Consider the following 14497-nt stretch of genomic DNA (forward strand, 5'->3'; position numbering starts at 1 on the left):
AAATTAAAGTCTGTCCTGCTCTTAACTCTCTGGAGTCTGGAAACACGCAGGCGCGTTTTGCAGGATTTTTAAATCGTGTAAGTCAAATCGAAAAGAAACATTCTGTGTTTATGTAATCTGTATGAAAAGAGAGCCATGTCAGAAATCTGTGATTCAGTTCATTATCCGCTAATGCGGCCACGCCCAAGGAGCGAGCGCTATTCAGACGCAAATTCAGTCAATACATGCATTCATCGTCTCAATCGTGTATTTATTGTCTTGAAAAGTGTTTATCTGTTTGTTAAAGCCATGGTTAGAGACCTCTGGAAGACATGCCTTCAGTTCCTGGAATGTCCTGTTCTTCTTTAGATGAATTTGTGGACTAAATGTGCACAGAGCGCCTTCCGGCTGCAAGTATGAATTGAAAACACCAGCGCTCACAGTGATGACAACGAATATTGACCCCGCTGACAGTTTCCTTCGTTTTTTAAAAGTTTTCCTTTCATCTCAGGGGCATGAAACTCTGTGACTTTTCCTAAATAATCTATCTAAGCATGCACAAAAAATCTGGGCTTGATTTGGTTGTTCTATAGGTGTATAAAGTCCTTCGGGGTCAGATTGACCCCACATTGAAAATAACTTTTTTTTTTTCATTTCATTTGTCAAAATAAATAAATAAATCCAGTATAAATCTAAAAAAAATGTTCTACATTTCCATAAAGGTCTGGTTCTAGACCATAAACACAAAGTGGAACAAACTTTCCATCTCATACACACACACACACACACACAAACATGTGTGCGACTGCAACAAAGGGCATTTTTATAGAAATTGGCAAAAAACAAAATTGGCCTAAATATGAACAATTTTACATATAAATAAAAGTCTGGTCCTTGACTATAAACAAAGTGGAACAAACTTTCTCATACACACACAAACACAAACAGACACACCTACACCCACATGTGTGGCTGCAACAGAGGGCATATTTATAGAAATTGGCAAATAAAATCAACAAAACTGGCCTAAATATGAAAAATTTTACATTGTAAATAAAGGTCTGGTTCTTGACTATAAACACAAAGTCGAACGAACTTTCTATCTCACACACACACACACACACACACACACACACACACACACACAAACACACACAGTCCCTATTGACCTCTATTGGACATATGTGGTCATTGCACTTTCTTTCTTTAACTATAATTCCTATAAGAGGTTTTTCCACAAACCTCAGATGGTAGTATTCTATCCCTACCACATAGAGCAATGTCCAAATAGTTTTTAGTTAATTTTTAGTTAATAGTTTAGATTTAATTAAGTTCATCAATAAAGTGATTTTTTTATTAAAAATCTAATTTTCATAAGCCAATTTTTGGCATAGTTAAGTAATTGTGCAGTAAATAGGTAAAAAAAAAAAAAAAAATACAAAATATCCACAAAAACACAGAATATAGCATAGTTGAGAAGTAAATAAAAAAAAAATGATATATAGTTTATAACATTAAAAAAATTATATTTCCTTATGCAATCGCTCTGTAAAAGTTTTGAGTCAATCTGACCCCAAAGGACTAAAACAAGTAACATGCGCTTAAGGGTTAAATAAATATTACTCCTCTGTATAGAAAATTGACAAACAAATGAGAATCCATCAATATTTCTCCAAATGTGCATGCTTTTAATGCCATAATGACATAATTGTTCAGACACTTTGATGGGGAGCACCACAAAAAGAGGCTTTTCAAAAATTAAAATCAGAACTGAGTTCACAGCGTGTGTTGGCATCATACTCCCCAAAAGCTGAGACATGCGTTCCTGCTGACGCCTCTTCCTTTGGTTTGGGGGGCGTATTGAATCAAAAGCAGACAGATGGAACATGGAAACCAGTGGTGTTCATCTCTCGGAGCTTGTCTGAGGCAGAAAAACTATGCTCAGATCGAAAAGGAGGCCTTAGCAGCGTCATGGGCATTGTAACAGCTGTCATCTTACCTCCCGGGCCTGGGGCCTCATTTATAAACGTTGCGTACGCACAAAAGAAGGCGTACGCCACTCTCTACGCAATAATTGATATTTATAAAAAGCAAACTTGACGGGAAAATGTGCGGTCCTTCACGCAAGCTCTGACCCAGGCGTACGCACAAAAATGGGTGAAATGAGAAATGGGAAACACGTGAAAGTGAAAATGACAATACTGCCTCTCATAAATAACATGAAGACTTCACAAAGCAAGTCTTACAATTAACAGCCTACACGAACACCCGTTTGATCGATCAGCAGTGAAACAAAAAAAAAAAAATCAAACGAAAATTACAACAGAAATTCAAATGAACACTGTTACGAACTCCATAAACACAAACGAAGCCGTAACACAAAGAGCGACACATTTTGACATGTGCCGCCCGGAGTCCCGTCTCCTGCTCCCACAAACACCACAAAGTCATCAGTTAAGTCAGAGAGGAAGATTGTTTATTTCTTAAACAGGTTTAAAGAGTGGCTTGAAGTCCGTGGGTCGGCCAAAATAACAAACAAAAGATAAAGAGCTACCTATTTTTAAATATCTTCCCTAGAACAAAGATAACAAAAGAAAAACATAGACTTACCTCCCTACTAACAGAAAAAAAAACAGGAGAAAAAGAATAACCAAACAAAAAGGGCCTTCCACTAACAAATGGTTTGTCAAGGAAAAGGCAGTTGAACAGTTACCAGCCTATACCGCTAACAATTCATTCTTCACACCAGAATGTAGTTTAAAGGCTAGTCCAGCAGCGTCACGCACACTCGCTGGTTCTACAACAGGAAGCAGGAGAGGGAACCCGTCAAACAGTCTTCCCTCAAGATTTTTATCCAGCAACCGATTCGCGACTCCACCCACACACACAGCTGCACCTGTTCACATACAATTAACAGAGCACAGAGGGAGAGCGAGAAAGAGAGAGAGAACACTTACACAAAACAATGTTACACTTCAGATACGTAACAAACACATATTTGCAAAAAGAAAAGTGAAATATGTTCTGCAATACTGGCATGTTGTGCAATTCATCCTCATAAATAATATAGTTAACAGAACGAAATAATGTACAAAACTGATATTCTCGTCAATGTGTCCGTCTGGCGGAGCAGATATAGTTGCAATTAGATAGACAGATAGATAGATAATTAAGGAGATAGATAGATAGATAGATAAACATTTCTTCATAAGCTACAGAATTATGGTATTCATGCATATGCCTTTAGTTTGTTTTATTTTTGATAAAACAATGTATGGCGTATGTCTCAACCATTCAGAAAGCAACAAGAAATTACATTTGCGCTGAACAATTTCCCATTTCCACGTCGATTATTACCGACATCTGTAGCTTGTCAGATGCAATTAAATGGATGGAAATAAAATGCCCCATCACAATGCGTAATGACGCACAATGGCTGATCTTGCGCTCTTAGAAGATGTGGCAAATGGAAGAATTCGGAGTGAACGCATCTTTAGACAGCAAGAAGACTTGCTGGCAAACGAGGACGAGTGGCTTATGAGCCGGTTCCGACTTCCTCGAGCCGTCCTGTTGGACCTCTGCGGGCTTTTGGGCCCGGCGTTACAGAGGAGCACTCGGAGGAACCACGCCGTGCCAGTCCCACTTCAAGTCCTAACAACACTAGGATTCCTGGCGACTGGCACTTTTCAGAGGGAATTGGCTGACAGGTCAGGAATATCTCAGCCGACCCTTAGCCGGGTAATGCCAGATGTGTTAAAAGGCATAATAGCTTCGTCCCATGATTCCATAAAGTTTCCATACACGGCGGGTGAACAGGCAAACAAGAAAGCTCAATTTGCAGCTATGTATGGTTTCCCAAATGTCATCGGTGCTATTGACTGCACTCATGTTGCCATAAGGGCACCGAACATTAATGAAAATACTTTCATTAATCGAAAGCATTTTCATTCAATCAATGTCCAAATTATTTGTGATGCAGACATGTTGCTCACTAATGTAGTAGCTCGGTGGCCTGGGTCAACCCATGACTCATTTATTTTAAGACACAGCAGTGTTGGACGCAGACTCGAGGCTGGTGCTATACGTGATGGCTGGCTTCTAGGTACGTTTGATTATAGACATTCACATTTTAATGTACTTCAATGTCTTAACCCTTTCACTATCCTTGCAGGGGACAGTGGATATCCCCTCAAACAGTGGCTGCTTACGCCTTTCCTCAACCCACATAGTGCAGAGGAAAGGCACTACAACATGTGCCACAGCCGAGCTCGCGCTATAGTGGAGCGCACCATCGGCCTGTTTAAGGGCAGATGGCGCTGCCTCGACTGCACTGGAGGGAGGTTATTGTACACGCCTGAAAAGGTGTGCCAAATCGTGCTGGCATGTGCTGTGCTACACAATGTGGCACAGCTTAAAAACGTGCCTCTACCCCCTGGCGCCGATTGCTGTGTTGGCCCCGACCCTGAACCCCATCCCCACGCATTTGAGCCAAATGCTGCTGCTGTGCGCCAGCGTTTGGAAGTGATGCGTCGCTTGTAAAGAACAACAAAAGGTGTGGAAAATATTATTTATTCAAGAATTCCCTCATCGTGCAGTTTATTTCAGTCAGGGCAGTCTTGATTTCGCCCAACTCCTTGGCCACCTCTCTGATTGAACTAATGACTTCCCTCTGCATTTCAAGGACTGCATCGGTGAGGACACGTCCACTGCTGGAGGGTTGAGAGCCGCGTGCCGTGGAGACGCTGGGTCCAGACGGCTGCTCAGCTGCAGCATCGTAACCACTGGCCCCGCTGGAACACCCAGCAACTGAAATAAAATTGTTCTATATTAATAAACTGTAATTGTGTAGCCTGCATACATGTGACTTGACTGCATTCATTTTACTTATTTCTCTTACCTGTGTCACCCGGTGCATCTGGCGCGTCAGTGTCCCCCTCCGCCTCAGTCACCACTCCACTTAATAGGGATTCCCCAATAATTGCCGCCAGTCTCTCATCAAGAGGGGTCAGCTCCGGTGTCCCCTTTCCCCCACCCGTGGCAGACACACTCTGGCGATGGAGCGCTAGACGTTTTTTTGCCTCGACTTTGATGTCCGACCATTTCTTTTTTATTTCGGCCACGGTCCGAGGTTGTGAGGCTACAGCATTTACGGTGTCTGCCACCGTTTGCCACTCAAGTGCCTTTTTGGCATTAGTAATGCCCACACTGTGCCCTCCAAACAACATTTTTCTCCTCTTTTCCACCTCGCCAACGATAACTTCTACTTCACATTGAGTGAAGTTACGTTTTTTTGATTTCCTCTCTGTGTTTGCCATGATTTCGCAATCAATGAATATTAACTTGTGGGCGTTTCACGGACTATTTATGGGCGTGTCATGAAGCCGCAAAAGCTGCGCTACATTTAGAATTGATTGTGATTTATTAAGGGAAAAATCCGTAGGATGTGCGTGCGCACGGTTTTATAAATCCGAATATTTCTGTGCGTACGCACGTCCTATGTTTCATCCGTACGCCACTTCTGACGCAAATCCTACGCAAAGTTTTATAAATGAGGCCCCTGGTCTTCATTGTACACAATGCAGAGAGAAACGTAACAGCAGTCGGTGACAAGCCGGTTTCACTGACACTGTCACTCCTCGTGTTTCTGGATTTCAGGAGAGCCAGGGGAAAACACAGTATTATACACAAACCTGTAGGTCACTGCAATAATGAATGAGCGTAAACTCTTTGAATGAATTGAGCACAAATTAAATAGCTGCGTTGCTGTTTCCTCTGTGTGTGTGTCTCAGAAATCAGAGCTTGGCAAGAGTAAATCAACTAAAATACTACATCATACACATGTTCTAGTATTTGATATGTTTATTTAAATTATTTATACCTTGTATGATATAATACATGAATTAATGGAATAAGCACAGCAGGATCTCAAACAGCCGCGTTTCGTCACTGTGCAGCTCTCAGAATCCAAATACAGTGAATGCAGAAAAAAACATGTTGCACACATAGAGGAATGCATGTCTAGTACTGGATAGTTTGTACTGTTATTAAGCCCAAAGTTCAGTGTTTTGTAAGATTAAAGCTGCCAAAGAAAACACAACTTTAATCTGCCAACATTGCATACATTTGTAAAACATTAAGCCAGCACAACAATATTTTTTGAGAAACAGTCATATGCTGTGGGCTATTTTGTCTGTCATTGGCTAAATTGTTAATCATGTGAGCATTACTAAAGATAATGGTATAAAACCATTTGATTTGTAACACTCTGAACATACAGATAAAGCACACACATCTCCAACACGCTTTAGCTAAAGCACTAAGAATGAAGTTCAGAGTAGCAGTTCTTCTGCTTCTGTACAAATGTCTTGTATTCGCTCCGAACGTCATATTCACGTCAGAATCTGCCGTCTCAGGATTGACTTGTCCTTTGAAAACATGCACAGATGTACTGAAGGAACTAAAAGATCTGGAAATCAGACATGCTAAGAGTGAAACTCAGATTGAGGAAATCAAAAAGGAAAAACAAGATCTGGAAATCAGACTTGCTACAAGTGAAGCTCAGATTGAGGTAATCAAAAAGGAAAAACAAGGTGAGACGACACTCAAAAAAGTGATTGAAAACAGATTTTTTTTTTTTTCAAAAACATGAAAAAACAAGAAATTCAACTAGATTTTTCATTTTTTGTTCAGGGAACGACTCTGTCCATGAATTTGGCAACTTACATGTGTTTATCTCAGAAATATTATCCTTATACTAGTTTATCTCAGATATAATAATTTACTTCGCCAACACCTTTGTCACACTGCCTGTTTTATTATTGCTGAGCACCATCAGAATCTGTGTGGCAATGCTGCTCGACTCGCTGGACAGACAGAGATATAGTGAAGCCCAGACCTGTGTCCATTTAAATCATCATACTCAGATGTCATAACTTTTTTAGAAAATACTCTAATGGAGGAACTTGAAATAATATGACAGATATGAAAAGAAATAACATTGTATCATAGTTAATGTTCATCTGTTATAGTTCTATTATGATTTTTATTCATACAACAGTTGGATATAATAATGCCATTATCTCAAAGAATAGTTGTTTCAGTATATGACTTTAGTGAAATATGAATTTGAGGCTAATGATTATTAAGGTGAACTTTTAAAAAAAAAAAAAAAAAACGAAGTGCTGAATTTTTGAAAAAAAAATATTATTTTAAGGTACTTTATGATATAAGTGTATATAGTTAATATTTTTCCTCAGAAATGTTGTTTGTATTGAATCAATTGGTGCTATTATAAGCTTTAGCAGTAATTATAAACACCTTATTCATATTTTCCAACATCTTGTGCTTTTATTTATTCCTTTCACTTTTGCTGAATAATGCTTTATATTCTTTGAATTTCATTGTTTTTCATGAATATTATTAAAATTGCAAATATAGACAGTTAAAAACAAATAAATAAAAAAAACTAATACTGTTCATCATGTAGCATAAAACATTGACATAAAACCAAAAACATTGCAGTTCATGAAAATTCAACATTACACAATCTTATGAGATGAAGGTTATGAACATGAACCCCCATAATCCATGAAACTTCACATTTTTTCTGTGTGAAACTTCAAAAAGCAGAGGTGAGACACAGGTACACATCACATTTGGTGCACTTCACCCTAAAAATACACTTACATCCAGTTGCACCTGCCTTTTTGAGACACAATGGTAGGCCAGTGGTAGGTCTGGGCCAGTATACTGGCTGTGATGGCAGGTCTCTGATGTTGATTTAATCCATAATACAAATGCCATGGCAGTCCTTGACATATGACTGATCAACATTATATCACTAGCATTAATGTTGTTATTGTTACATATTAACAGACTGCAGCTGATCTTTGCTAGCTATCTAACCTATTATAATAATGCCATTCCATTATTGCACATATGGCAAAACAGACATTTTATCGATTTACCAAAAACTAATTTCATTTAAAAAAATTTGAGTGGTGAATATGTCATCATACCTTACATGAGATGATGTTAACATTTTTTTTGTGAATGTGACATGGGCGGGTCCTTGTTTGTTACTGACGTTTTAATTTGCTTTCAGCAACTACATACAAGAGACGGCAGTCTGTCAGAAAATCACGCCACAGAAAAAAACATGCATGTCATGCGACTTAACCAAAGCACATCATTGGCTAAACTAAGGTCTTCTCTTACCAACAAAAAAACAAGAATGTTCTCTTAAAGAGACGGTGGCAAGGAAATGAACACAAAGTTTATGTTGCCTTATGTCAACACTATGCGGTAGAGAGTTAAATATGTATGCTGTCTATAAAATTAAATTCTTAAATGATTAGTCCAATTTTAAATAAACTTTTCCTGATAATTTACTCACCCCCATGTCATCCAAGATGTCCATGTCTTTCTTTCTTCAGTCGAAAAGAAATTAAAGTTTTTGATGAAAACATTCCAGGATTTTTTTTCCTTATAGTAAACTTCAATGGGCACCAAACAGATGAAGGTCAAAATTAGTTTCACTGCAGCTTCAAATTGTTCAACATGATCCCAGATAAGAAATAAGGGTCTTATCTAGAGAAACCATCACTCATTTTCTGAAAAAAATTGAAAATTATACAACCATAATTGGAGGGCAGTAATACACTTAGCAGTGTCTACACTGCTGGAATTTTAATAGAGAAGAAGAAGAAGAGAGCTAGTTCAAGATGAGCATTTATGGTTAAAACTTATATAATTTTCCATTTTTTTTCAGAAAATGAGTGATTGTTTCTCTAGATAAGACCCTTATTTCTCATCTGGGATCATGTTGAACAATTTGAAGCTGCAGTGAAACTAATTTTGACCTTCATCTGTTTTGGTGCCCACTGAAGTCTACTATAAGAAAAAAAAATACCAGCTAACACAGTTACGTTATGATGATGTAACTGGACTGGACCATATTCGTTGTAGCGACGTACCAAATAACGTTCTAGGGACGTAACTTTGTGATTCCCATATTCGTTGTGGCGACGTTATATCGGTACGTCGCTGGAACGTGACAGTAACGTCTCAACTACCAAACTGGTACGTTGTAAAAACGTAACTGGATCGGTTCATATTAGTTGCAACAATGTCCCGAAAAACGTTCAGGCGACGTAACTTTGTGATTCCCATATTCGTTGTGGTGACGTTTTAGTCACTTTATATAATGAACAAATTTAATAGACAAGTGCATATACAAACAAGTACAGTTGAGCTTCCATTTATGTTCGCTAATTAATGGTTATATGTGAATAAAAGTCTAAACTCATACTGTATATTGCATTAAGTGAACAAGTCTCTTCAGAAAATTTGGACTAAACTGCTCCATTCATATGGATCATTTTTACAATCTCTTTATGAACTTTTTGAAGTGTCAAAGTGTTAGTTGCATGGTGTGTAAATTGAGGGAGATAACTCTCAGATTTCATTAAAATATCTTCACTTATTTTTTGAAGATGAACAACACATTCTTGCATGTTCAGAATGACATAAGGGCGAGTCTTTTTTGTGTGTGTGTGTGTGTGTGTGTGTGTGTGTGTGTGTGTGTGTGTGTGGAACTAACCCTTTAGGCAGGCGTACACTTTAAGTTCGAACACTCAGTAGTTTGTGAGCCCTTCCATACAAGTTAGTTAACCCGATAATCATGTCAAAGCAGTTGGTACATTGCACGACTGCACTACACAGCTTTTCTTTGTTTTAAAAACAGACTTAACATTTATCTATTATGGGTCCTAATTAGGAGACGATGAGCACGTTAAGCTTTGTACCATACTGTTTATATTTATCAAACAGTAAAAATGCCCCTTTCAACGCCCAAAACAACAAGCTTGCGGATGAGATGATGAGAGGAAGGAGATTTTGGATTGTATTTGATAGTATCGAACAGATTTTAAAAAAAGCTTTAATCATGCCCTTTCAATCCGAATGAAATGTCAATTGGACCCGGCAAGTTCATTTCAACTAATGTGGTTACATGTGGCTTTTTATTCCATCTGTGCTACTAGTCTGATTAAAGTCTGATTATTAGAGCCCATGTAAACACAGCTAATGTTGCTGCTATAGCTTCAGATTTCAAAAAGTTATAGGGTTCCCAAGCAGCCTATGAGATGTAATTGTGTATAATTTGGGACTATACAACAGCTGCATTTACATGGACCCTAATAATTAATTTGTAATCGGACTAGTTGCACAGTCGAATTAAAGGGATAGGATAATTAAAAGGCCAACAATTTATACAGCTTTGGAACAAGCTGAGGGTGAGTAAATGATGACAGAATTTTCATTTTTGGGTGAACTATCCCTTTAAGTCACATGCAACCATGTCATTCAGAATAAATTTGCCAAATCAGATTTTAAAATTTCATTCTGATTGTAAGGGGTGGTTTAAAACTTTTCTAATCTGTTTGACATGTAAACACTTGATCAGATTAAAAACTGACATTTGAAAGTGTAAAGCATGTGGAATAATGTAGAAATGATCTTAAAGGTCCCGTTTTTTGTGGTTTTTTGAAGCTTTGATTGTGTTTATAGTGTGCAATATAACGTGTTCATGTTTCGCGTGTACAAAAACAGTATTTTTCACATAATTTACTTATCTGTATACCGCTGTTTCCACTGTCATAAAAACGGGCTGATGACTTTCTTGTTCTATGAAGTTCCTCCTTCAGAAATACGTAACGAGTTCTGATTGCGCCAGCGGTTCCTGTGTTGTGAATCGACAGCAGTTTAGCCAGTGGCGTAACTTAATAATGATGGGCCCCAGTGCAGGCTATTACGATGGGCCCCCTTGTCTGCAGTTATATATAGGGTTGATGAAGCAGAAACACACTGCGCTTGTGTCTAGAAAGGAACCCTATAGAACCCTATAGAAGCATATATTAATGTAGGTGTAAGACATTATATGGTCAAAGGTTGTTTAAATATTCAGGTAATAAGAAGTGAAATAAGTTGCCTTTCTATATCAAGGTACAGTCTGTGATGATTTCAGTATAAGAGTGAAGAGTTTTGTGTTAAAATTTACTTTATTTGTAATTAGGTAATTTTGTATGTAATTAGGGTGCAGATATAAGCTAAATGAATCATTGACACTAATCTATTTTTTTTTTTAAATCAAGGACAACAATGGAAATCAAATACGTTAATTCAACTTTATTTATTTTTGCAGCTGTGTATTGCTACTTTTTGTGTTAAATGAATTTAAACACACAAACAATTTAAAATCCACAAGCACATACACACAATGAAGTGGCCCTAAAATAATAACAGCCAGGGCATGGCAGCTTATAAGGTGCACTGAATCCTTTGAAAAGTATCTGTGCCTATTTGAGTTGCGTTTAAAGTACCGGCACTTTATTTCATCCACTTCAAGCACTGTCTACAACGCTATTAATGAGCTGCTGACCACAATAATTTACGTTATAATTCATGATTATTTACACCAACATTAGATAGCTTCCTAAGACTAGACTACCTGCTAGTGCTACATGAGGGCAGCGTTGTAGTTGAATCAAGCTGAACCGATAATGATGTACAAATGCTGCTTGGAGTGGATTTCAGATGGGGAGAATTGGTAAAAAATCCAAAGGAATCCAATTTTGGGAGCTTGGCAGTCTTCTCCTCCTGTTCTTTTCTCTCCTGTCTCTTCTTACAACCACTTTTGTGTTTGAATGGCATGGCTACTCGCTTAAGTCTCAGCCGTTTAATTTTGCCGCCGGAGTTGTAGTCTTGTCACATGATCAAAATAGAGATTTATGAATGGACCCTTTCACGGACTGTGATGACGCGTTTCCACACAGCTGTTCCATGGTAACGTTAGGCCTACATGATTTATAGTAGGCTATATAGGCCTATTTATAAATATCTTTATTTCTTTGTCTGATCAGCATAATCAATCTCTCAATATTTCACCCTCTTTTGGAAAGTCATGGAAATTATAACAAATAAAACAAGACTCATTTATTATGTGGAATAATTTTAATGGTTTTCTCAAAATATTTCTAAACACTTTTGGTTGTTACTGCCATTTTTGATAAAATACCGGGCGGGAAGAAACGGGAACATTTAGGGGTGTAGGCCTATAAATAGTCAACAATAAGCGGTAGAATGTGAATGACGTGTGATTTACAATTTCAAACTCAGCGCATTTAATTTGATGTTTGTTTCCAATGTTTCTGTCGATGTGTGCCCACACATCATAGAAGATCTGATGAACTGATAGATCACTAAATAAAATAATTCAATAAATACATATTTATAAGCATTTATCTCAAAATAACTATATAGACTTTAATAACTGAGAACTGGCAAAAACAAATCAGATCGCAAATGCTAGGCCTATCTCATGAAACGAAAAGGTGAGTCCTTATAATTTCTATAGCCTATAGGATACTTTTTTCTTAGAAGTGAATTGTGACAACATGCCCCAAAGGTGAGGCGCATTAAGATTAACATGACCAATTGACAGCTTAAAATGTTACCTTATATAATAAAAAAATATCTAAACTAAAACATTATGTCCAAAAAATTAATTAATACAAAAATAATAAAAAATGGCATTTTTAATCATTAAAAATAGCCTATACAATGTTTTGAGTTTGATAGCAAACACATCATACAGCTAGGCTATACAGCGTAGGCTAGTTAAAAATATAATAATTCATAATTTCTGAAGATTGACTGTGAGTCATTAGTCGCCCTTTTCTCATGGTTTCTCAAAAGAATTTATAAAATTAGGCTATAGAATAGGCTATAATAGCACCCCATCTGCACAACTGGGATTTGCTGGTTAGCATTAAATAACAGTCTCAACTGTTAAATAAGATTAAATAATATCAGATTTGTCTTATTTTAAATAAACACAAAAAAAAAAACAGAGATGGAAAAAAAATAACTTTAGAAATTTACTTTTGCGTTGTAAATGTTCAGTGATATCTGTGTTACTTACTCCGCGTTAGGTTGTGCACCGCGCTCCCCTAGCCTATACGGTGCTATTCTTCATTTAATCGAGAGTCTGGTGGTTGAAAGTTTACGGCAACATTAATTCAAGGTGAGAAAACAATTCTAAAGAAAGAGCAAGAAGGTTCACTCGGAGTGCACATGACAAGGCTTGAGCTCGCACACGTATGTGAGCGAGAGCATGAGCCGTGAGACCATTATGAGAACGCATGCACGTCATTGTGAATTGCCTAGTGAAAGATATCCGCCTGAGAGAAAACAGAGAAATTTGCGCTCTACTCTCGTGTTACAATTATGTTCTCTCACATTTGTCATCAAAATAACGCAATAGAAACGGCCTCAAATTAATAAAACGAGAAGAACGTCATTTAAATCGGTTTTATTATTATGGGTTAAAAATGAATGTATAATATAGCATCCTGACGAGACACTTCATCGCCAGGGGCCCACTTGCGATGTGGGCAGGGCCCGGGTGCGCAGCGGGCCCCCCCGCCGCACGGGCCCCAGTGCGGCTGCACTGCCTGCACTGTCTGTAGTTACGCCCCTGAGTTTAGCGCTCCTTGCCCGGAAAGGTCACGCCTCTTACCATAATGTGGAGATGCATGCGCTCAGTGTTATTGTAAACATGTATTTAATTTTACCCTATCAATTTGAGCCGGAATCAGACCCGGTGATTGGACTGCGGGATGAAAATAACAGCGTTTCGACGACATGGCGACAAACACACTCTACAAACGCAACTCTTGTGTATTCCTGTGGGCGGAGGTTAGTCAAAAAACTGTTTTAGTGACGTCATTAAAGAAGGAAGTAGAGGGATGTAGTCCAAACTGGCCGTTCGATGTAGGTGACTTCTGTTAAATAAAATATCCCGCTTGGCATTGAACTTTGAGCTTTAAAATTTTACAGATTTTATTTATACTCTAACAACAGCATTACACACTAACTAAAGTTTGAAACATGGGATCACGAAGAACGGGACCTTTAAGAAGGAAAGTCATATACATCTCAGATGGCATGAGGGTAAAAGATGAGTAAACGGTGAGCACATTTCTGGGTGTACTGTATTTAAAAAAAAATACAGAATAGCAAATGGGATTCCCTCTTAAGATTCATCAGTGGAAAGAAAGAAGAAGAGGAACAAGAGGAGGAGGAAGCCAAGCAAGAGAAACGAATAAAGCCGGGCACACATTTAAAGTCGACATGAAATCAAAATCGACAATTCTTATTTTTTTTATGGAATATTGTAGTATTTATTATCAATAATTTATCTGTGAACTTCATTATTTTTTTAAAATTCATGTGCCCTCATAATCTTTAATCAAAATCATTAACCTCCCATCCCCCTTCAAAACGACTCATCGTCTCTTCCTGTCACATGCTATGGCGCAAGGGTGGAGCTATCTGGTATTGCAGTGACGTATGGGGTAAATGCTGTGCTTCACGTTATAGAGATTAATGCATTAACCACTGCCACTGCTAATGCCAGTCATTGGGGTGTACAGTACATAGAAAGGAACCTGCAACA

The 14497-nt window shown here is 38.0% G+C and overlaps 1 protein-coding gene and 1 pseudogene across 1 annotated transcript in view; one reads left to right on the forward strand and one right to left on the reverse strand.

Moving 5' to 3' along the window:
- The window catches only part of LOC137005239 (uncharacterized), a 615607-nt pseudogene that overhangs the window by 92324 nt on the left and 508786 nt on the right, over positions 1–14497 (reverse strand).
- Positions 6265–14497, forward strand: part of LOC137007183 (tripartite motif-containing protein 16-like protein) — a 28155-nt gene continuing 19922 nt past the window's right edge. The window contains exon 1 of the mRNA XM_067368550.1: positions 6265–6569. Within this exon, the coding sequence (XP_067224651.1) occupies positions 6302–6569 (268 nt within the window). The 5' untranslated portion in view covers positions 6265–6301. The remainder of the gene's footprint in view (positions 6570–14497) is intronic.

Source organism: Chanodichthys erythropterus, chromosome 3, assembly GCF_024489055.1.
Source record: "Chanodichthys erythropterus isolate Z2021 chromosome 3, ASM2448905v1, whole genome shotgun sequence".
Lineage (NCBI taxonomy): Eukaryota > Metazoa > Chordata > Actinopteri > Cypriniformes > Xenocyprididae > Chanodichthys > Chanodichthys erythropterus.